At 51.7% G+C, this 24,306-nt stretch overlaps 1 protein-coding gene and 1 non-coding gene across 3 annotated transcripts; one reads left to right on the top strand and one right to left on the bottom strand.

Moving 5' to 3' along the window:
• Positions 1-1,374: 1,374 nt before the first annotated feature.
• TRNAQ-CUG (transfer RNA glutamine (anticodon CUG)) lies at positions 1,375-1,446 on the top strand. Its single transcript has one exon. It is a non-coding gene; the product is annotated as a tRNA-Gln (tRNA).
• A 771-nt stretch (positions 1,447-2,217) lies between these two features.
• On the bottom strand, positions 2,218-22,990 carry NARF (nuclear prelamin A recognition factor). 2 transcript variants are annotated; one of them, XM_064270447.1, is made up of 11 exons: positions 22,833-22,990; positions 20,756-20,836; positions 17,986-18,129; positions 16,501-16,633; positions 14,300-14,434; positions 13,516-13,634; positions 12,682-12,841; positions 11,022-11,085; positions 8,451-8,588; positions 8,020-8,177; positions 2,218-7,202 (listed from the first exon to the last, which is right to left on the bottom strand). In XM_064270447.1, exons 1-11 carry the CDS (start codon positions 22,857-22,859, stop codon positions 6,961-6,963), a joined length of 1,401 nt encoding a protein of 466 aa, XP_064126517.1. In that variant the 5' UTR covers positions 22,860-22,990; the 3' UTR covers positions 2,218-6,960. The 2 variants fall into 2 exon arrangements, with proteins under 2 accessions (XP_064126517.1, XP_064126518.1); XM_064270448.1 differs by having other exon boundaries at positions 12,682-12,811; positions 22,833-22,989.
• Positions 22,991-24,306: the final 1,316 nt, after the last annotated feature.

A 24,306-nucleotide genomic window follows, 5' to 3' on the forward strand; every position in this document is an offset into this window, starting at 1 on the left:
GGCAGCTGTGGTTATACGCCTGGCGTTATAGATGCAACCTGTAGCAATGGACACCTTCTGTTTGCTCCTTCAGACCACCACCTAGATCCCTCAGACCAACTGGAAGCCAGAGGGAGAGGCCAGCTGCTGCAGCTAACGGGAGACCCTGGCAGGAGACTGGACGGTGGACGGGAGAAAGGCTGGAGTTTTTATCCCTCAAAATTCTCCATGCCTGGCTGAGGAGTCACAGGGACTCCCTCTGAGAAAGACCAGGGCTCCTGTTGGAGGCGCTCTCCAATACTTCCAGCTCTCACGGGGCCCAGGAGCTGCTCCCCACTGTTTGTTCAGGCCTTGGGGTACTGACAGTTTACTGCTGGGACTCAACCCCTGCTTGTTGGCTTCCCTTAACCCTGCCCATAAAAATAGCCCATTAAACTCACTGTAGCCACATCCTCTGAGTATCTTGGCTGCCACTCCTAATTTGATCCCAGAAGGTGTTTCAGTCTGTCTCACTTGTTCCTGTTGCTCTGCTGGCTTCAGAGAGGAGATACCCTCCCATCTGCTACCGCAGGTTCCCATCTCTAAAACGCGAAACGCTAATTAAAAAAAATTTTTTCCTAAAGGATTTATGTCCAGAGTGTTCCTGGGGAAACAGTTTATACCTCCTTGAAAAGGAGGGTTGTATTTACATGTTTCTGAAGAGCAGAATTTAATACTTTGATTTTAAGCAGTTTTATACAGAAGAAACAGCTTCGTTAGCCACCGGGAAGGAGCAGGTCAAGAGAAGCAGCAGCAGTACAAGGAGAGTTTTTTCACAATTGTGCAGCTTAAGGTAGGAGTCATTGCAGCTGATGGGGAGAAACATTGTTTTTATTCTTTCCAAAATTCCAACCACCACCACCAATGCAGAACTGTCACCATTATCCAGAGACACAGACACTTAGAGCTATAGAGGTTGTGTTTCTCAACTTAGTTTGTTTTTAACAGCAAAAAATTAGTCTTCTTTATTTGTAAGGGGGCAAGCGCCTTGCTCCCCCTTCCGCCCTTTGCCCTTACTGGGTTCCTGCCGGCTGCGGGGTCTCCTTGTTGCGGTCACTGTCAGGGCAGGTGACGCCTGCAACGGGTCTCAAGGATGCAGGCTGCACACAACTCCAGGCAGCAGAGTGGTGCAGCGGAAACGTGCTGGGCCCATAACCCAGAGGTCGATGGATGGAAACCATCCTCTGCTACGGTACGTTTTCCCTCCCTGGAGCTAACTTTTGGGTCTTCTCGGATCGGACTGTGTGCAGTGTGCCCTGGGCCCTGCGGATGCTCCAAGGTGCCCTCTCCCTGTGTGCCAGTCCTTGGTCCCGCGTCCCCATCAAGGGACAGATGGCAGCAGCATCTGCTGCAGCCAGTTCCATGGTGTAATGGTTAACACTCTGGACTCTGAATCCAGTGCTCCGAGTTCAAATCTCGGTGGAGCCTGTCTGGCCCTTTTACTTCCCCCTCCTCGTCTCCACCCCTGCAGTTTGTTTTTTGGGACCACATTCGGTTCACTCCCCAAAGTCTGACAGCTTGGAATAAACTAGAGGCGCGCGGTTTCATGGTGTAATGCTCAGTACTCTGGACTTTGAATCCAGAGATCCGAGTTCAAATCTTGGTAGAACGTCACCTGCAGCTGCCAACCTTTTACCACCGTCTCAGCCTAAGAAAAGCCAGCCACAAGGACACGGGGGCCGGTGCCTCAGAAAGAGAGGGAGAGGGTGGCAGGCGTTCGCGTGGGGCCTCTCCTCCCTGCGTGCCCACGGCCCGCCCGCGACCCTCCCCCTTGACGGACCCGCGGCTGCCCCGCCCCCTCACGGGCACGCGCCCCACCCTCGCGCGCACACTCCCCTGGCCGCCCCGCCCCTCGTGCACGCTCCCCTGGCCTCCCCGCCCCCGCGCGCACACGCCCCTGGCCGCCCCGCCCCTCGTGCGCACGCGCCCTTCCTCCTTGCCCGCGCACGCGCCCCTTCCCGCCCCGCCCCCGCGCGCACGCGCCCCGCTGGGCTCGGTGAGGGCTGCGGGAGGGACCGGCGCCGTCAGGCGTCCCGGGGGTCCCGAGGCTGAGCGGTCCCAGCCGGTCGCCCCGTCGCAGCGCCAGCGGCCCAGGGCGTAGGCGCTGACCGGCCCCCCACCGCAGACCGTGCAAACGTCTCCGCCGGGGACCCACCTCCGCAGGACTTCAGACCCTTTAACGTCCCAGCGCCCTCTGGATTTGGCTTAAAAAAAAAAAAAAAAAACCAAAAAGGGTCTTTCTACTCGTGCTGAGGCTCCCACGTCAATTCCTAAAATACCTCCTGTTTTCTGATCACTTGCCGAGCTCCCCCCCCACAGACCTGCCAGCCATCCCCACCGCCGGCAGGGTTTCCCGCCCTTTACTGTGACGGCGACAGAGACGCTCTTTCCGGCGCTGGGAAGCACCCAGGGGGCGCTGCTGTGGGGACGGTCACCGAGGGCCGCACTGAGCTGTGTGCCCTACTGCAGACCGCCCCCCACAAATGCGCAACAGCTCTGCCAATTTACATCCCTGCCAACAGGGCCTCAGCTTTTCCTCAGACCCAATCCTTTATAAAATAAACGGTTTGCTGGTCTACTGGAAGAAAAAAAAAAGTTTTTTGGGAACCCAAGGTCAAGAAGAGGAGTGTTGACAGGTTGTGGGGTTAGCAACCAAAGTCACAAAACAATATGTATATTAATGAGAAACTAGTTTGGGCTGATAAACCATCTGCAGTACAATAAATTTGGCGGGGGGAACCTTGACAAATATATATAGGTTTTATCTGCATTTCCATTTAAATAAGACTTCAGCTCTAGCACCTGCTCTTCTAGTTCTCAGGACACAAGGTTATCTTTCAGAAACCAGAACTGAAAGAGCTACCTTCCCCCAAGAGAGTTCAGGGCTTTTTTGCTTTTGACAAATGCTACGCTTGGGCTTACTGACTGGGAAGCAAGCCAAACACTTGCGTGGCTGGGAAGAGGTGGAATAGAAGATGCTGGGCTGGAGGTGGGGTGACAGGGCCCTCTGCCCAGCCAGAGTCCTTTCAGGAGCCAGCTGAACAGCATTCAGCAAGGAGTCGATTACCTGGGCTGTGGTTTTCCAATCTCACATGTGGGGACAAAAGCAGTGCCCAGACGTGGGATGATGATGACAGGGCCATGTGGTCCGGTGTCAAGTGCCCAGACGTGGGATGATGACGACAGGGCCATGTGGTCCGGTGCCAAGTGCCCAGACGTGGGATGATGACGACAGGGCCCATGTGGTCCGGTGTCAAGTGCCCAGACGTGGGATGATGACGACAGGGCCCATGTGGTCCGGTGTCAAGTGCCCAGACGTGGGATGATGACGACAGGGCCCATGTGGTCCGGTGTCAAGTGCCCAGACGTGGGATGATGACGACAGGGCCCATGTGGTCCGGTGTCAAGTGCCCAGACGTGGGATGATGACGACAGGGCCCATGTGGTCCGGTGTCAAGTGCCCAGACGTGGGATGATGACGACAGGGCCCATGTGGTCCGGTGTCAAGTGCCCAGACGTGGGATGATGACGACAGGGCCCATGTGGTCCGGTGTCAAGTGCCCAGACGTGGGATGATGACGACAGGGCCCATGTGGTCCGGTGTCAAGTGCCCAGACGTGGGATGATGACGACAGGGCCCATGTGGTCCGGTGTCAAGTGCCCAGACGTGGGATGATGACGACAGGGCCATGTGGTCCGGTGCCAAGTGCCCAGACGTGGGATGATGACGACAGGGCCCATGTGGTCCGGTGTCAAGTGCCCAGACGTGGGATGATGACGACAGGGCCCATGTGGTCCAGTGCTGAGAAGCCTGTATTTGTTGAGCTTCAGGCCAGCAGGCTGACTGTGAAACAGACACCCCCAAAGTCGCCCACGGATTGTAGGAGCTTGCAGAAACGCAGTGCCTTCCCTTCACACCCTGGGCCGGGGCCAACCGATGGTGAACGCGCAGCAAACGAGTCCCAGTCCTCAACCCCAGCAAAGCCAAGTGTGATTAGCAGGCGCAGGGGTCTACTCTGGCTGGAACTGCAACTGAAACATCTGGGCCAATATGGCCCCAACATGGGCTCTTCTACCTGTCAGGCCACAGGCGCTTAAGTTATTCACCAAGATGACCCCCCACCCCATACACATTGACCAGACATGTTCACTGCCCACTGGAAGCAGAGCAGTGCCAGGATTCAGAGAGTTCCTGTACAGCGGTGGGCAGGATGTGTCTGCACTTACTGTCTTGCTCCTCTCACCCATGCACCACAAGCAGACGCTCTCTGTGGCAACACCGCAGGCCAAGGCACAACGCTGCCCTCTCCGCACCTCACCCTTTGACCCCATTGTTTTGTTTGGGTTATAACAAATGAAAAGGAAACCTCTCTGCTTTTCTCTTATGCAGAAGACAAACTACACAAGGCCATAACCCAAGACCAGCCCCAGGTGAGACTCCAGCCACCTCCCATGGGTCAGCACCCAGGCCTCTCATCCTGGACTCCCTAATACAGGTGTCACAGGTTGAATTATGTCTCCCCCCACCAAAGTGTATTAACTTGGTTAGACCATGATTCCCAGTACTGTGTGGTTGTCCTCCACCTTGTGATTCTAACTTTATGTTACACCCTTACCAGGTCACATCCTTGATCCAAGGTAAAGGGAGCTTCCCTGGGGTGTGGCCTACACCATGTTCTCTCTCTCAAGAGATAAAAGGATAAGGAAGTGAGCAGAGAGGGGGACCTCGTACCACCAAGAAAGCAGCACCAGGAGCAGAGCATATCCTTTGGACCTGAGGTTCCTGCGCTGAGATGCTCCCAGACCAAGGGAAGCCTGATGACAAGGACTTTCCTCCAGAGCCAACAGGGAAGGCCTTCCCCTGGAGCTGGAGTCCTGAATTTGGACTTCTAGCCTATTGGACTGTGAGAGAATAAACTTCTTTTTGTTAAAGGTATGTACTTGGGGTATTGTTATAATAGCACTATATGAGACAACAGGAGAGGCCCCGGGGCAAGTCAGCTGTCAAAGACTGTCCACTGATGCTACTGTCATTAAGGTGATTTCTTCATTGTAGCCTCAAGATTGGAGTTTTTGAAGCAATAAAGATCAGCCCTCCAGAGATGGGAAGGCAGAGAGGGACCGAAGCTGGCTGAATGGACACAGAAATACAGAGTAGAGAGGAGTGGGCTGTCTCATTAGGGGGACAGCAACTAGGATCATATATAGCAAAGTGTATATAAATTTTTATATGAGAGACTGACCTGATTTGTAAACTTTCACTTAAAGCACGATAAAAAAAAAAAAAAAAAGATCAGCCCTCCAACTCCTGGGCTTGGCGTTCTAGACCTGCTGAGTTTCTTCTTAGACTGAGACAATGAAGAACTCTTTGGCTCTGAGTCAGGTGATGGCTCAGGCAGTCTGAGAGGAGGCCACTGGGCCTGGACCATGAAGAAGGCAGCACCCATCACGTGACCACAATGCTGCCCCCTGGCTGGAGAGTGTTCAGTCAACACTGCACAGGCAGACATGCTCTCCAAGTGTTTATTCCATCATCAGTTATTCTGGGGATGAAAACCCAATTATATACAGATTGAAAGCAAAAAAATATATATACAATTTAACACGATATCCCCAGTTATCAACACAGATAGGCCTACAAGTATAGTACTGGACGGGATGAAGGTAACTTAGTCTGCTGAGGCTTTACTTACACCGAGGGGTTGAAGGATGTCATCACTTCTGTTAGCGAGACCCAAGCGCTCATAAAACCAGCTGGGGGCCTCTTGACAGATTTCATTTCACAGGATGAACCCTAACATAGTCATATGATGGTGGAGATTTCCAGCTGCTCGCCAGCCCTTTCTTAATTACTTGTGGGTAAAAGGCTTTCGCTTCTTTCTTCTTCTCCCACCCCCTGTAAGTCACACTCCTACCAGCAGTACCTGTGGGGGTGAGGGAATCACTTCATCTGTGCACAGAGGCACTTCGAGCTAAGTAGACAAACCAGTCCACTGCACGAGAAGAAGCCCTGTCAGAGATGAAGGACGACCGAAAGAGTTCAGAGGGAGGCTGTCTCACCCGACTTCAGGGCTGGACGAGGCCTTCACAGACTCTGCTCCCAGCCACTGGATTCAAGGAGCAGCAGAGGCCCCAGAGTCACTCGAATCACAGCTGCGAGTGGCTGCCTGGGCTTGGGACCAGCCTTGCCATTCTCCATCCTGTCCCTCCTGTCTCCCTCTTTATTGTTAGTATAACCTTGTCAGGTGTCCCTGTTGTCTCATGGGGAGTTCAATTTAAAAAGTGAATGTAAAAGCCCGGGGGTTAGGGCACAAGAAACAGTGCCTGCAAGGCAGGAACATGGGCCTGCTGCCACCAGAACTTCCGATCTGTACCCAGATTTGTGCTTGAAACCCCCAGATTCCAAAAAATATGGTGATTTGTTCAAGCTCTAAGTAAAAACATCTCTAAGGGGAACGTGGATGGCAAAACCAGGAGCCACACTGGGCCAGGGCCACCCAACGACCCCCAGGTCAGCACGGATCCGCAACCCTGCCGCCCTGCCCCCCCCCCCCCGTTTCTGCCTCAGATGACCCGTGCGGCATGTGAAACAGCACCTCTTGGGGCCTCAGCTCTCCCAGGACACTGTTTATATTTTTTTTCAATCCTAAAACACACTTGTCTGTCTCCATTCTTTTCTTTGGGATTTTACCACAGCCTCAGAAGAGAATACTTCTGTAGGGAACGCCATCTCTCATGTTAAAATATTTCAATGCCATGCATGTAAGAATAGCACCACATTAAAATTAGAGAGCCTCAAATAAATAGGGGATAGCCGAGTTGAGAGGATTCTGAAAATCAAAGTAAAGAGCTGACCTGTTTTCTTTGAACGTGTCTCTAGCACTCCCCGCCCAGCGTCCCTGCCTGAGGAGCAGCTGGGTGGCTGCCCCAGCCCCTCCTCTTCTACCACTTGATGTCTAAGCTGCTGGCAGTGAGTCCGGCGCTCGGAAACGAAGTGTGCAGAGCTTCCTGCACCCTGGGGGGGTCGGCCCCATGCAGCCACTCCCGGTACAGCATCTGCACATGCTCACTGGTCTCAGGGGGCCGCACGGGGATGTCCGCATAGATTCCCTCCATCTGCCGCAGCAGGGCCTTGTCCACATGTCCGTCCTCGGCCTGGGCCTGGCCCCTGCCATGTAGGCACCCTGAAACACACACGGGGTAGTTTTAGGGAGCTTTACCTTAGGGGAGGAGCCCTGGTGGAGCAGTGGTTAAGAGTTCGATGGCTAACCAAAAGGTCAGCAGTCTGAATCCACCAGCCAGCCACTTCTTGCAAATACCATGGGGCAGTTCTACCCTGTCCTATAGGGTTGTTAGGAGTCAGGATTGACTCAATGGCAACGGGTTTGGTTTTTCTGGTTTACCTTAGGGGAAGATGTTTCTGGAGCAGGAGGGGAGGGGAAGAGGTCTGCAGCAAGTGGAGGCTGGTGTGGGGGCCTCATGTCATGTGTCTAACCTTTGAGGCTGTCAAGCCCTGGTCCCCATGAACTGGGTTCACCTAAGACCTAAGTAAGATGCCCCTCACTACACTGGTGGCTCCAAATACAGACCTGGGTTTCCCTTCATCACAGCAGGAGTACAGCCATCGTTACTGGACGGTGGCATTACTTTATACACAGGCACTTGGTCCCCTAGCCTCACGGGGAGGTGTGCTCTCCACACCAGCCACACCAGCCAGCTTTCTGCTGATTAAGTGCCAAGGGCGGCCCCTGTGGGGCATGTGCCCCAGGACATCTCCCAGAGGATATTCCACAACCTGCTCTTCTCGCCACAGGACGTGTGACGTCAAGAGGGCCAGCGGCTCCTCGATGTCACACTCAAGCGGAGGGGAGCATCTGCGCCCGCAGAGTCATTGGGGTTGAGTACAAAGTACCTCTGCCAGCACGGGCCCTGAGCCTCTGCAAAAGCTGCCCGCCAGCCTGCCCACGGCCATGGGACAGGCCTGCCCTGCTCCTTGCTCACCTCCAGGACACGCAAGGACCTCCACGAAGTGGTAAGGAAATTTGCCCTTCTTCAGCTTCAGGATCATGTTCTGGATGTTTCGAAAGCCGTACACAGCAGCGAAGCGCAGCACGACCTCCCCTTCCTTCTCAAGAGTTACCTCCTGGAAGTCTTTGTTTCTAGAGAACAAACAAAAGGGACTACAGATTTATCCAGTCCTTTATTAGCATCTTGAGGATCGTTTCTAATGTGTTTGGAACATGACCAAAATAAGAAATCTTTGAATAAACAAAAACAGGCCTTTGGATTCCAAGTGACATGCTCCTGGACAAAACACACGCGCACACATGTGCACGCACACGTAGGAGGCTCACAGCTGGCTTCAGGCAACCTGCTCTGAAAGCTGCGTGACTTCAGGCAGCCAGCCACCCAGGGACAAGCTCCCCTAGTACCTCAGGGCTCGACAGGTGACCTTCTCCACATCCTCGCCAAACAGTTCCTTAGCCGCATGTCGGAAGACATGGGCCAGGTAGCCGTCTGAGCTGGCTCCGTCGTGGCGCCGGACCTCCTCCTCCTTCAAGTCTCCGAACCTCACCGGGCAGAGAAAAGACCAGTCCTCAGTGAGACCATCAGCGCTGACATCTGTGGCCACTTGTATAAAAAAACGACCACATGAGCTAAACCAGAGTATTGGGCTCAAGGTGGCCGCTGGTACGTGAACTCCTTCACAGACAGCTACGCTTCCGGGAGGAAGCTCGTTTTCACTGAGTCCACATGAAACTCATGTTGCGATCTAGCCCGAGATGGTATAAGGAGTTAAACTGGTACTCCCACATGCAGGTGTTAAGGCCCGGCAGCTTCTCCCTGGCCTACGGTAGGGGTCCCCTCCCTGATGAGAGCCCCTAAACGTTGGCTACGCTCTAAATCCAAGACCAGAACACCAGGGACATTGAGGGCCAGGAGACCATGCTGCCCAGGGGACACTGAAGCCTGTGCTCTCAGGCAGCAGTGGGCCACTCACAGGAGGGGTTGATGTCCCCAGCCAGTTCTCAAACAACGGGTGCTTCCAGCTGACGAAGGAGGCAGAGGGATTTGAGGACCAGCTAGTGCGAGGGGAACAGACAGCCATGCCAGGAGCTACGCCAGCCACGTGGAGCTCAAGGGAGAAGTGCTGCTGAGAATGGGCGGGCGTGTGCTGCAGAGTCCTCAGCAGACCCGGTGCGTGAGCAGCCAGCACGGGGTCTGGCTTCCAGTGAAAGGTCCACGACAGTTGGGGATTTGGGATTTTGCAAAGACACAAATGGATGTCTAGCAGCGAGCACAGAGGGCTATGGCCAGGAGGAGTGGAGGCGGCTGGGACACAGCTCGGCACGGAAACCCTGCTGGGTGACTTCAGTGCTCTCTTGCTGCTGCACTTGCGCCCTGGGGGAAATTGTGTCCCTTAAGACATCAAGAACTCAAGGGCAACTTTAGAGAGGACCTTCTCTGCTGAGGGGGGACAAGGGCCTGGCATTTTTTGCACTTTGTAAACCTCAGCTCCTTCTCCCATGAGAGGGACATACAGCACCCTTCCCACTGAACTGCAAGGGAGTAAACAAGGCTGGCCCAGTGAAATGCACAGCCTCTGCTGTGTTTGTGAGGGGATGAGGAGCCTGATGTGCCCCCCGAGGCAGCCACATTGGGTGGTTTAGATGTGGGATGCTCCGAACAAACAGGGTTCAGAAAGAAAGCATGTCAGGGTGCAGGTGTGCCCCCTCCCCCCAACCGGAAGGTTTAGTGTCTAGAAGATGTAGCCAGTATACCATGGAAGCCCACCAAGGCTCCTGGCTTCCCACAGGCCTGGTGATGGCTCTATACCCACGCCCTGGGTGTGTTTATATAATGTGCCATGTTGGAAAAGGTAGGTTGTTTGTACATAAAAGAACCAGAATGTGTTATACACACGTAAGATTAGACAAATTCAGCCTTCTGACCTATCGGTTGGCTTGGAATAAGTAACAACTGGGATGGCTGGCTGGGATCTCTTCTCCAAGCAGGCCTGATCAACCTGCTGGGGACAGTCCTACTAGTATCCCTCATTAAACGCTGTCTGAAATGATACAGGTGTTACCAGAGTTACGCACCAAACCATAGATACGTAGCTCAATGTCCAAAATGGGTGATGGGCATGCCAGGACTTGGTACTACTTGGCTTCTTTTTCTGGCACCCTGATGGGAGTTGGAGAGTGGACTGTTGGGGAAATGGTCTGCCTCTCTCTCTCCCTCCCATCTAGACTTCCTAAGTAAATGCCTTGTGCCCAGAGCATTCTCTGGTAAGGAAGCTGAGAAATGGGTAGCCGTTTCTCTCCCAGTTCCTTCTCTTTATCAGGGAAGCCTTCCCCCTGTTCTGGGCACACAGTGAGTGTCTCTTGCACATGATCAGTTCCGAACAGCACCTGGCCAACCCCACTTCTGTATCGGTTCCCCGCAGGGAGGGAACAGGGTCTCTCACACAATGGCACAAGAGGGGGAGTGTGCCTGATTTGGGTGGTAGGGTGAAAGGAAAACAAGCTTTGCGAGGTCAAATGTGAGCACCCTCATGTGGTCCCTTACTTCATTACAGTTTGCTATGTCATCCTTGCCTAAGTCCTTGGCGTGCAGCTGCTACTGTCTACTGCCACTATAAAATCTCTACCCTCCCACTGCAGGGCAGAGACCTGCTCGAGTCCTGTGGCCACCCAGGACTTGGCCTCGTATGTAAGTCTACCTAATAAGCTCCTTAGCCACCACACTGGAGTTGCCCGCCTCTTTCTTCGGTCTCTCGGCACCCTCCATTTTTGGAGGTAATTTTCACGTTAGTGGTCTATCCTGGGACACCGACTCACACACCTGAGAGGACTGTGGGTCCTGGTGGAGCCAGTGATATAACGAGCGTCCCCTGCAACACTCTGTACCCCATGCAGGACCACTGGGAGACACGATGCCTGGTGTGCTCACACAGGAACCCTCCCCCCACCTATGACCCTTCCCCAAAAGCCACTTACAGAGTGTCAACAGCAGCTTCCTTCACTGAGAGCTCACTCTGCTCCATTATCTGGAGAAGTTCACCTACAGACAAACAGGAGTCGTGAAACACGGTGAGGGGACACAGGCAGCCATGTTACACCGTGTGCTGTGTAACGGGGCCAGATAGCCGTATCACAGCATATTCCATGTGAGGGGACACAGACAGCCGCATCACAGCGTGTTCCATGCAAGGGAGCACAGCCGTGTCACAGCATGTTTCATGTGAGGGGACACAGACAGCTGCGTCACAGCATATTCCATGTGAGTGGACACAGACAGCCACATCACAGCATGATCCACGCCAAGGGGACACAGACAGCTGCATCACAGCATGTTTCACACAAGGAGACAGATAGCCGTGTCACAGCACGTTCTATGTAACGGTGGCCAGGGCGCCCTCCCCGGTGCATAGTCTCCTCCGAGACCTAAGAACCTGTTAGCAAAGTGACACTAACAAAATGTGGGGAAAGGTCTGATTCCTCCTGCTCTTAAGCTGAGCAGCTTATGCCAGGCCCTGTCTCCGTGTTTTTTCCCATGCAGAACACTGAGTGAAATCACCTCCTATGCACAGGGTGACTGTGGTCACGCAGCAAGGAGATCACTTAAAAACCAGACACACATCTGGAATTTATTTTACAAAGGGCCTCTGAAAATACCCAGGTAAAACACGAGTGTCCAAAACAACTGCCATGGAGCCAGATGTGGGGTCAAAGATCACTGAGCACCTCCACTGATAACCTGTCAGATTCTGCACTCAGAAAAATTACTATGTAGGCACTCCTGAAGGGCCTGTGGCTCTTGTGAAAGACCTGTGATTGCACGCAACCTCTCGTGCAAGACCTGTGACTGGGCGTGGGCACTCATCAATGACCTGTGACTGGACACAGATGCTGGTGAAAGACCCACGATTGGGCACGGGCTCTCGTGAAAGACCCATGACTGGGCACAGACTCTCATGAAAGACCCATGACTGGGCACAGACTCTCGTGAAAGACTCGTGACATCTGCTCCCTCTGCTCCCCTCACTGTCTCCTCTCCTGTCCCCACAATGCAGCTGGCACATGTGCAGGTGGGAAGCCCTCACTGCTGTCTGTGGGCCGGCACTCCAGGCTGGGGCCCCGGCAGAGGGAAATCGGAGCCACCACCAGTGAAGATACCTGAGAGGACTTTGTTTTCAGAGCTGTTTAAAACAGACCCACCTGATTTTTACCAGACTCAAGCAACCCCCCAGTTTGGTTTCAAAGTTCTTCTGCACAGCTTTTGGTGATTTCAGGGAGCCCTGTTTGTCCCAAACATACACAGAGCCTACTGCAGGTACTCACTGCAGCTTCTAAGCCAAGTGCCAGCAGTGCCATGGTTAACGGCAACGCTGTTGTGGCAACGTTTACCTTTTTCATTACTTGGGCTCCTAAGTTCATGCTGGGTTTGTAAAAACAAGACCTCCTACAGTCACCCGTGACTGTTCCTGCCAAGCGGTGGTGATGGTGTGATAGCCCACCCCAAGGGGTCTCCAAGGAACAGCTATGTTCCTGCCAGAAGCCAAGACCTGACTCATCTGGAGGAACACGCAGAGAACAAAAGGGAGGCTGGGGGTACTTTGTGCAACTAACCCTGCAGTGCCCCAGGCTCAGCACTCACCTGACGTCAGCACACAGTCCACACCCTGTGACGTGTGCGAGGCTGCCTGGACGTCCTCTCGGAGTGCTTCCAGCTTCTTGTCGTAGCAAGGGCCCACGATGACATGGAAGATTCCATCTGGAGAGAGGTTCTGTGCAGAGACAGCAAGCCTGTGGTCGGGCTGATGATGAAGTGACGCAGGTGGCTCAAAACTGGTGCCCGTGGCATGTGGGTGGAGGAGCGTGTCCCTATGCCCGCCCGGCGTGGCCAGGCTCTGGTGCCCCCTCAGCTCTGAGCACGGGGCAGCAATCCACCTCCCCATGGCAGCAGGAGGAGAATCAGGAGGCGCAGCAGCCTTCAGAGACTCAGGGGAGGACCAGTGGACTGAGCCCCTTCCCTCCCGAGTCTGATGCCCACGGTGGTGAGATGTGAAGGCCAAGTGATGGTGTATGCCCCCACAAAGTGGCTTCCAGCCAGTTTACCCCCAGGCCCTCCTGGGCTGCCCTCCCTCATGGCAGCCTGGGACAGAGGTGGCATCAATGGGAACTCTGCCACCTCCATCCTGAAGCTGCACCCCGTGGGTACAGGAACACACAGGGCTGAGGGAGATGGGCCTGAAGCTGTACCCCGTGGGTACAGGAGCACACAGGGCTGAGGAAGATGGGGCAGGGGGAGCTGCAAAGGCCCTGGGCACATCCAGTGGGCTCAGACTCCCTTCTCAGCAACTCACCCTCGCCGTGCTGAACCTCCCCGTAAGCCCTCAGGGACAACCATGCCCCTCTCCCCCTGCCCCCACAGTCCTGTGCAGCTGAGGGGCCCGGCCCTGACCCTGCCAGGAGGAAGAGGCCTGTTTACCTGCTGTCTGGCAAAGTAGTCCTTCACCAACAAGCCCATGATCTGCTGGGGGGACTTGGCAGTGCAGAGGTTGGGGGTGATGGGGCTCCCCAGCACCCGCTCAGCATACCGGACCCAACCTGGGGAGACAGATTGGATTCCAGGTTATCAGGACACAGCGTGACACTCTTTCTAGCTGCTCCCTTTCTCCCTCCTAGATGTGACTGCTGCACGGACAACAGAGATAACTGAGACTTGGCACCATCTCTCCAGTAGGGTGGGGGCGGCAATCCGCCTTCCTCTTCTATGTGCCACCTTTAAATGTTCATGATCCAAATTTTCCCATTCTTCCAGAATGAAAATGACTATGGAAAATCTTTTCTACACCTCAGGCACCAATATCTTTACACTACAAAAAAGACTTTGGCTAAAAGTGTTCCCTGATGGAGCATGAAGATCGGTGGAAAGAAATCCTCTCAATCTGCCATTCTGACCTAAGCTGGCAAAGGGGACACGAGTACCTGCCGTATTGTTGTCTGTAATCATTTGGAGACCTGAAATATCTAACTTTTAAGAGAAAATAGATTTCAAAAAAATGCATAAGTAACATTCGCCTCAAAAACTTTAGAAATACAGATAAATGAAATCAAGAAATTAAATTTCAGTTGCTGCCTCACCCCCAAACCACCACAGCTAATGAACTGGTGACCCCGACCATGCAGCAGGTCCACAAGGCTGAGGAGATGGGCCCTCTGACCGGCCACCCTTACCCAGCGCCCAGCCTCAGGCACACGGCTGTGCTCACCGGGACAGGCAGAGGTCAGCATGGGCAGCGCCTGCTTGTCCTCACTGTGCCCCAGGTAGCGCCGCACAAACTCCTTCTGGCTCTCCAGGATGCTGAAATCCGCAGCAATGGTCGTGTCAAACACGTAGCGCACCCCTGCAGGAAGAGGGCACGCTCGGATTCTCACCCCCCGAGACGGGGTCTACTCCTAGACTAAATGCATCAGCACTCTAAGTCAGTTCTCCTTCTCACGTCTGAGACACACTTAAAAACAAACTCCACAGGCATCTCTCAAGCTACTTCAGTCTTGTTTGGTTCTATTACCAATTGCTTAAGTACAGACTGCGTACTCAATGCCTGTTTTTCTAAACAACAAACACGTGTCTCTTTATACCCATAAAACACCAAACCCCTTGCCATCGAGTCGATTCCAACTCGTAGTGACCCTATAGGACAGAACAGAACTGCCCCATGGGGTTTCCAAGGCTGTAATCTTTATTTTACAGACTTGTAAACCTGTAAAGACTGCCCCCATCTTTCTCCCGCAGAGCAGCTGGTACGTTTAAACCACCTATCTTTCAGTTAGCAGCCAAGTACTTAACCACTGCCCGACGAGGGCTCCTTTATATAAGAAAACACATACGCTGCCTCTGCTGCGTTTCTTCTCTCTACAACTATATGTAAATGTCTCCATCTATGTTATGACGTGCCAGCAGCATTCTCTTCTAATTCACTGGTAAATTAAATTTCAGTGTGTGATGATCCTGAGAAGTCTAAAGTAAATTATCATAGTAGACTGAAAAACCTTTATGACTGTCTTAAGTTTTTTTAAACCAATCCGATTACTTATTAAAAAAAAAATTACTGCATTTAAATACACAAATACACTAAAACGTTTCCCATTTCAACCGTTTTTACACGTAATATTCAGTGACAATCACGTTCATCATGTTATGCAACTGTTACCACTATTTCAGAAGTTTTTCATCACCCTTAACTGAAACTCAGTGCCCCTTAGGCAATACCCACCCACTTCCCCCCCTCGTCCGGTAACTACTAACAATGGTCTTGGTTTCTATGTAGGTTTTTAAGTAGCTACCTTTTTTTTAATAGTTATACTTTTCTCCATATTGGTAAATAAATCTGAGACAAAGAAATGGGGGTACTCTCAATGATTATAACGAAATATATTAAGTATATTTAATATATTTAGTATCCTTTAGTATCCACAGTAGACTTAAATCTTAAAAGCAGCCAGCTATTTTTAAAAAGCTTATTGTAAATTTTAGAGTATTACCTTAGGAAACCAGTTTCATTGTAGATATATTTTCTTTATTACCAAAAATATTCTATTATATGTGTTTTAATAACTCCCTCCCCTCCCCCGAAAAAAAAAATAGGGCCTGTCGCTATGAAAAGGTTGAACATTTTATAGCTTTGGGCTCAGGCTGCTGGGACAGCTGTGGCCCAAGGACCGCTCGCCGCGGCAGGCACGTGGGGGGGCCATGGATCCCTGGGCTGGCCCTGCAGACCTATTCTCAGGAGTCACTTTATCTTCGTTCGTTATCCCCAGTGTCTTTACATCTCAGAAAAGCCACTGTGAAATAAAAACCCTTATTTGGCAAAAAGCCTATGTTCTCCTTTGTAGATCCCACGTGTTAAGGGCCAGGATACGAGGACATGCAGAGCCATACAGACGCCATCGTGTGCACACTGTCAGTTCGGCCACACTCAGAAGATGGGCACGGGGACTAGTGGTTTTACAAAAGCAGACAATAGAGAAGTATTTTTTCCTCAAGTCCTAGACCTTACTATTCCAGTGTTCACATCTGAGGTCCTGGATTCTATGTTTGAACAACCTTCTATTTTTCAGGTCAAGGGACACAACCCACTTCCTGATGGGCCTGTCTGCACAGGGCTTCTTGAGAAGCCAGATGCTGATCATTTCAGGACCTTCCCCAAACTCGTCCACCGTCAGCCAGGCCACGGCCCCGCGGTAACAAGCACCCATCTGCGTGCAGGGAGGCGGGCTGGGGACCAGCTGCTGCTGAGCCAGTGCCTGGGTGCAGGATACACACGGAGCCGGGTCCTTGTACGTGTCACAAGCTAGACTCTTGCCCATGTCTGTTATCCATCTTGTGCCCTTGAAGTGTGAACTCGAGAGAGAAAAGGGCAGGTATAAACTTAGTTACAAATTCCCGAAGCATCCGAAGTCAACTCACCCAGGCTTTTGAGGAAGCCACAGAGCCTTCTGGATGCATCGGTCACACTGAGGTTGAATTTAGCAGCGAAATAAGGCAAAGACTGAGGGCACACAGACACAGCCAGCACTCTGTGCTCTGAGGTATCGCATTTCTACATGGGGAAGAAGAGAATAGTGCCACAGATGCGCTGACGATGGCAAGTGAAAGCAAGACAGCTCTTCTTACTGAGAAATCTAGAACAAACAAAAACTAACAGGTGTTGTGTGAAAAGATGAATAAGAGAGACAAACACTGGCAGGTACAATTAAGTAAAAATAAGAACAAAAAAATCAGGATTAAAAAATGAAACAAAAACAAGACGACAAAATGCTGAATTAAACAGACTCATGACTCAACTCTCACACTGCTTTTCCCTACGTATTTTTCATGTTTTTCTGTTGATTTCTGTTTTTACATAGTTAAGATATATCTTTTTTCAGAGCCGAAACTTCACCATTTTGTGAAAGTATAGTAAAATCGAAAAAAAAAAATGCACAGAATCAAATGTGCAAGTTTTTTACATGCTTCTGTTATGTACAGAAAAATTAGGCGTTACTCTTTAACTCCATCACAATTTTTATTTGCTGTTTTATAAAAAGGTGGCGATAAATTCTTATTGTTCATAAAGTAAGAAAATACCCTGAGAGGCTGGTCTATCTGAAATACAAATAGAGTACCGTAAAAAAAACCTGTGTGTGAATAAAAAATAAGTACGTAAACAAACGGCTATTTTACCCGAGAAACATAAATTCACTGAATTCTTTTCCTTAAATTGATCTCACCTAAGACCTTTCAAAAATCACCTGAAGACTAAATTGTGTTTTCAGCTATTGTTTTAGAAAATCATTTACTTTTAATATAAGTTGTTGTAAAGAAACAGAATATCACGTGCTATTTAATATCGTAACACCTTATTTTCAAACAACCTGACAACTACAAAAAACATCTCCAATGTTACTGAAGACTAATTGAAAATATGTTCTGTGTCTGTTTAGGAAGTCATTCTATGAATCTATATACTCATAAGTTAATAAACCATTCCTCCAATGTTAAAAAAAAAAAAAAGAAAGAAACAAATCGGCAAATACAAGAGACTTTAGGAGTTCTAAGAATATAATACCAACAAATTTAAATACCTGGAGAAAAATATAAAATACCACAATGTTGACCCATGAATAACTGAATTGACCAATAGTCATGAAAACACACACACACACACACACACACACTCTTTGAAACAGAAAGGCTGAGGATTCACACGCTCACTCACACATTCACACGCACACCCCTCGCTCACACACATGTTCACATTCACACACACACTCCTTGCTCACATGCCCATTCACACGCCCCTCACTCACATGCACACCCCTCACTCACGAGGTTCAGCAAAGGCTTCACTTACGCCTCCACCCACCTCCATCCTGGCAGCCGCTCCGCTATCAGGGCGCCCTGATGTCATACCTTATTGAGGTTCAGGACACGGAAGAAGTCCTTGGCGTTCTGCTGGGAAACTCGGACCCCTTCCTCTGCAGTCACGCAGCTGTCGCACGCCAGACAATCACTCAGAAGTATTTTGGCGTCAGCCAGCTTATGGAATTCTCCCTTCTACAACAGAAGGATAATGTTTTGCCCTGGTTCTTCAACAGCTCTTTAAAATTTGCTCCTTTAGATACCCAGTAGATTAACAGAAGAGTACAATATAGAAAACTGACACCAAACACCTGAGACAACACTGGTCACCAGGTGCCAGGAGGAGACAGTCTCTCCTCCAAGCCCCTCCCCAGTCTGCCTATGGGAGTGGGACCCGTCCATGGTCACGCCAGGTAGCACCTGCCTGGGCCGTCAGTCCTGCATGATGGAGGGTGGGCAATGGCCCCAACACTGTCACTAGCAAGAAGGGAACCTCATTCCTGGAACTGTCAGCACGAGTTGACCTGACTGGCCCTCCCTCCTCCCTGGAAGCCTGCAGACCAGGCTTCTGGCTTCCCTCTCCCTCACGGCCACTCCACACCTCAGGGGTACCCTGCTCTTACCGCCCACCCCCTGCTCTCCCTCCATCTTTGCACTCCCTGGGTGTGCTTGCCTCATCCCAGACTCCCCACATGCGCCCGCGGCCCTGGCCTGGCCTGGCAGCTCAGCACCCACACAGGTCACTGCCAGCTCTGGATGTGCAAGGGGGGCCTCATGCTGCCAAGAGCTGCTGACGATCAAAACCTTCTGTCCCTACTTCCCATGTTGGTTAAGAGTGACTCCACTCACCTCGTTGCTAGTAACCTCAGCATTTATCTTTGGCCCCTGACCCTCGCACTCCCCTGACCGGCACACCTTTTCCACTCCTGCCCCTTCCTTGGCCCCCCACTCCCTACACACGGTTGTCCTCCTGACCAGCACTCCCTCCTCGTGTAGGGCCTAAGGTTTTGCTCTTATAATAAGCTCCCAAGTGGAGACAGGACTGCAGCTATAAGAGTCTAGAGCATGTGGCCTGGCACACAGCAAGTGCTTAATACCCATCTGTGGGGCTGAACCAAGCATACTGCCTTCACTGAAGTGCCAGAACCATCCCAGCAGAAGGGCCAATACCAGAACCACATCTAAACTCAGCAGCACCTCCCTCTGACCTTGTCGCCCGTCCTTCCTTCTGGAAGTTTCCATGGTCAAAGTCTGGCTCCCACCCCCCTCGTGTTCCTTCGTCTTTCTCCTCCTGTTTCGTAAGCGCATGCATCCTGTAGAACGTGAGTGTGGCACCAGTTCTGTCTCAGGTGCCTGGTGTCAGCTGTCCTCTCTTCAGACAAGCCCATCAGCCTCAGCATCCCTAGAGCAGCGACTGCCTGCCTGCTGGCCTCCCACCCCCCTGCCCTGCCATGAACAACTCACGAATCTCTGTCTCCAGGGGGCTCTCTCCTCCAAGCTCTAGGCTGACCTCCTACAGAAGCCCATGGTCCATGGGTCTAAGACTAAACTCCCTATACACATCCACTTTTCTCCTCCTACCACTTGGCTCCTCGCCAAGGTCTCATCACCTCCACCTGCGGTCTTGAAGCTGCCTCCCCATCACCTGCCTATCCTCCTGCCCAGACGCTCTCACCGACTCCCCACCACCATTAGCCTGGCCGAGGGGAGCCTCAACCCCTTCCCCAGATCACTTCTGTCCACACAGTCCCGTGCTAAGCACGTTTCACCCTGAACTCTTCAGCTCTGACTCTTCTCCAAGCAGTGTCTCCACTCACTGAGCAGAAGGAGCAGCAGCTCAGGCAGGCACAAGCGTTATTTCGTCCTCACCACGGGGACACTGCCCAACTCCCTGCGTTACCGATAAGGAGCGCGCACAGGGGTTGGGTATCTGCCCCAGGGGATACGCCCGGGGAAGGGCCCGATCCGCTGCTCCAAGCACTGACTGCACTGGCTTCTGGGCCCAAATCCTCCCTCCGTCCCACCCGTGGGTCAGCTCTCAGGGTGCTTGTCTCACCCCTCCTCCTCCCCAAGCCCTTCACAGTCTCCACAGTTCAGGGTTAAACACAACAGGAACCACGTGTCTGTCAGGATAAATGTCATACTGGAACGATTTTACTTTAAGAGAAGATCTGTTATAGGCTATAAGTGAAACACGTCCTCTGTTCCTTCTCCTGGCAGGAGAGAGACAGTCTGTCTCCAGCATATCCTTCCCTCTCTAAAACAAGGATGACCACAGGGCCTACCTGAGACGCTGGGGTTAAGCAGGGATGAGACCAATGCACACAGCACGTTCTAGCACGCCCAGCACAGGGCATGCATTCAATAAACATAACCATTGCTACCAGCTAAGGAGAATTAAAAACCTTGATAACTGAATTACAGAAGAAACCGTTATGAAAAGAAACTCGCTTACAGAATTATGCCATCTAAATTACTTTAAAAATCATTCACCTAAACCTCTATTCTACAAAACAGGACTTATGTTACAAAAAGAGTTTGAGATTTAAATATTACATCACTACTTCTACTTGATGACAAATGATGGCATCTTTCTTTGTTCCAAATGCAGTTTGTTTCGGCTTGGCGCGCTTTTGGGAAGATGCTTCCCTGAAGAAAGTACACTCCTAACTGGCTCCCGTTCAGGTTGACCCCTGGCAAAGCCCTTCTGGTTTTACTTCTGTGTGTTTGAGAACAGTGACATGTATGGTGACAAAAGTCCCCCAAGGGAGACAGACAGCAGCAGCAGTTTAGTCTGACATAAAACTGAAAACATACTCACTTCTTCCTTCTCCCGGGTTGGACTCATTGCATCGGCCAAGGCATTTTCTTGGTCATCAGTTTTTGTTTTCTTACTGCATTCCTTAAAGAAGCAAGACAGCATATCAAAGAACAACTTTCAGTCTAACTCTATTTAAAGAACTTACATACCCTTGGACCATTCAGCCTTATGTCTAGAAATCGCTTCTGAAAAAATAAAATACTCGTCGTTAAGGATATGTGTATATCCTCATCATTTGCAGTAACTACAAATGAGAAGACATGTGGCCTTCCATCAACAGGGCAACGAATACCGGAATACCTGGACACATCTGTACGTGTGATGATGCAGCTGTTACGAAAGATGAACTGGATCTACACATAATGCTCTGAAAAAATGTCTCATGTAGTGTTGGGAGTAAAAAACGAGCAAATTACAGAATACAGTGGGCCTTCTGTGAGTTCTGCATCCGCAGATTCAACCAACCTCAGATTGAAAGTATTCAGGAAAAAAAAAAGTTCCAAAAAGTGAAACTTGAATTTGTGGCACGCCAAGCACTATGCTAAATCTGTGAAAATGAAATGATGTATAGGCACACCCTGCTGTAGCCTCCCTCCACTTCGCAGACCCACAGTCTCTCTCCAGCACTTGGGAAGCACTGCTCACTTCACGTCTTGTCAATATTTCTTAAACAACACATTACGGTATAACGACTACTTAACGTAGCGTAACACCGCGTTAGGTGTTTTAAGTAACCTACAAATAATTCAGATGACATAGGAGAATGTGTGTGGGTTACATGCAAATACTATACGTGCCATTTTACGGGAGGGACTTAAGGATCTTTGGATTTTGGTATCTGCACAGACGGGTGGGGTGGGGACGTACCGAGGGGGGACTATAACCTGCATGTTGTGACCCAATTTTTGTAAGAACAAAAATCCTCAGGCATGCACTGTATGTTTATGTATGTCATTATAATCTAAAAAACAAGTGTGGAAGGAAGGCTAACATCAAACTCTGAGCATCAGAGACCACTGTAAAGAGGATGGGGCCAGCCAGCAGAGGGTGGAGGCTCACCCTGTGCACCCTCTACACTTCTGTATTGTTGTGTTTGCCACAGGCATGCAAGTTTTTCGAATAGTAAAAAAAAAACCCTCTCTCCCCACCTCACAACCAGTTTTGATCACTGTATCAGTTGCTAACACCAAGGATAGTATCTAATATGACTGTCCTAAGTGGTAACAGAGGGTGGTTTGGTTTGGGTTTGGCTTTTTTTGGTTCAAAACACTTGGGGGCATATGAAAAAACAAATGGACAGAATACTATAAAACCACTAACAATTCATTCCAAGCCATGATAAACAATAACCATAAACTGAAAGGGTATCCTGACATGTAAAACACAAAGGTAGTATTCCATCCGGAGGACTGGTGTCTTGGATTCACCATCTACAATCTTCTATCCCTGGAGCCCTGGTGGCGCAGTGGTTAAGCGCTTGGCTGCTAACCGAAAGGACAGCGGTTCGAAACCACCAGGCTGCTCCTCTGGAGGACAATGTGACAGTCTACTTTGGAAAGCCTGTGGGGAATTTCTACCCTGTCCTGTAGGGTCCCTATGAGTCGGAATCGACTTGACCGCCCTGGGTTGCTCCTCTATCCCGGGCACAAACCCAACTCATTCTGCTAGACCCTGGAATTAGTTTGAAAACCCCCGAGACCGTGCGTGCAGAGGAGGAAAGTGGCAGTTACGCTGAGCTGACCCCGGCTCCCTTCACGCCCCAGGAGCCGGGCGCCACCGCTGGCGGCACCGCCCCGCTCCGTGGGCGCCGCTCCCCGCGGCACAGCTGACCGCAAGGTGTCCAAACGCGGCCTCCTCCCGGGGCGACAAGAACCGGCCCGCCACCGAGCCGGCCCGCGCCGGACTGACCGACCCTCAGCCCCTCACCGGACGGACTGGCCCTCGGTCCTGTCCCCGAACCTCTGAACCGATCTTCTGGCCACTTCACAGGACAAACGGTCTGACCTTCCGGCCCCGACCCTCAGCCCCCTCACCGGACACGCCGGCCCTCCACCGGCCCCGAGCAGGCGGCGCTCACCTTGCGCGTGCAGTGCTCACACTTCATCTGGAGATCCCGGGACGCGGGAGGCGGGCGCGAGAATTGTGCTCCTGGCCCGGAGGTGAGCACCTGAGACGCGGGTCACTGCCGCCGCCGCCCGCAGCCCTTTGTTGCCTTCGCCCCCGGCGCGGGGGCGATGCGGCCCCACCCCCACGCGGCGTAATCTAGGCCAATGGGGGCGACGGGAAGGGGTGGGACAGGCCGTAAAGCCAATCGGAGCTCGCGAAGGCGTGGTGCGGCTCCGTCCCCAAATGGCGCAGTCTAGCCCAATGAGGGCGCCGGGAAGGGGCTGTAGCCAATCGGAAGGCGCGGGGGCGGAGCGCGTGTTCGCTTTGGCTGGTGTGCCGCGGAGGCCGGGGAGCTGGTTAGTGCTGGCGTTTCCGCGTCGCTCCGGTCGGCAGCTACCCCTGGATGTCGCAGGGACCCGGGTTGGGAGTTTGACGGACCCAGAGACACTCGAAAGCCGCGGCCGGGCCCGCCCCTGTCAGCACGGCGTCGAAACGCTGTCCCTTCCCGCCCTCGCCCAAGGCCCGCCGCCATCGCCGCCTCGAGGCGCGTCACGTAGGCGCCTGCCAGGCCACGGTCTGTCGCTCAGCGGCCAAGGCCAGTGCGCAGGCGTGGCTGCGCCCGTCTGCGACCACGTGGACTGAGCCCGACAGCACGAGGGCAAATTTTTAACGAAGGTCGCTTGACATTTACGTTCAGTGTAGATGATTTCACTTAGTATACTGACGCTTCTGCCCCATTCATTTTACAAAGCAAAGAATGATTGTTGCAGTAAGAATTTTATTTCAATTAAAACATATCGCTCAAACAAAACGTAGGATCTTAACAGAAGCGAAGAACACTTCAGAAAGGTGGACTGCGAACTGAGGAAGCAGGCTGGGAAAGGTTTAGTGTTCAGACAGCCCAGTTTTGCGGAAGCCTAGAGCAACGGTTCTTAGAGTGGTCCCGGGACCAGCGTCACCTAAATCCTGAATCCCTTGCTGAAGACCTATCGAATTAGGAACGCTGAGAACAGCTGGGGGGAGCTGTGCAGAGTCCCCAAGCCACAGTAGCAGCAGCAGCTGGTGACTGTTGAGGCAGAGCGTGTAGGAGGCCGCCGACAGGGCCACTGAAAGATTTTCCTGGAGAAAACTGTCTCCTACAGCAATTCTCCTTCCTCAAGATTGGGCCAACTTTCTTAGTGACCAAAAAACTGCCGTCTGTGGGGTTTACAAACATACGTGCACGTCTGCTTTTCCCAAACTAAAGGTTTAAATCAAGGATTTAGTTGTTTTTCTCCCATTCTGCCTCATGCGTGAAGAATGCTATTTGTTTTAAACCTGTTGATACTGTTATTTGGAATTGCATTGAATCTAGAGATCGTTTGGAAATGGCATCTTTACAAAATTCAGTTTTCCAATCTATGAACCATTATTTTAGTTCTACTTTCAGGGAAGTTTTTACAATT

Source organism: Loxodonta africana, chromosome 18 (assembly GCF_030014295.1).
Source record: "Loxodonta africana isolate mLoxAfr1 chromosome 18, mLoxAfr1.hap2, whole genome shotgun sequence".
Taxonomy (NCBI): domain Eukaryota; kingdom Metazoa; phylum Chordata; class Mammalia; order Proboscidea; family Elephantidae; genus Loxodonta; species Loxodonta africana.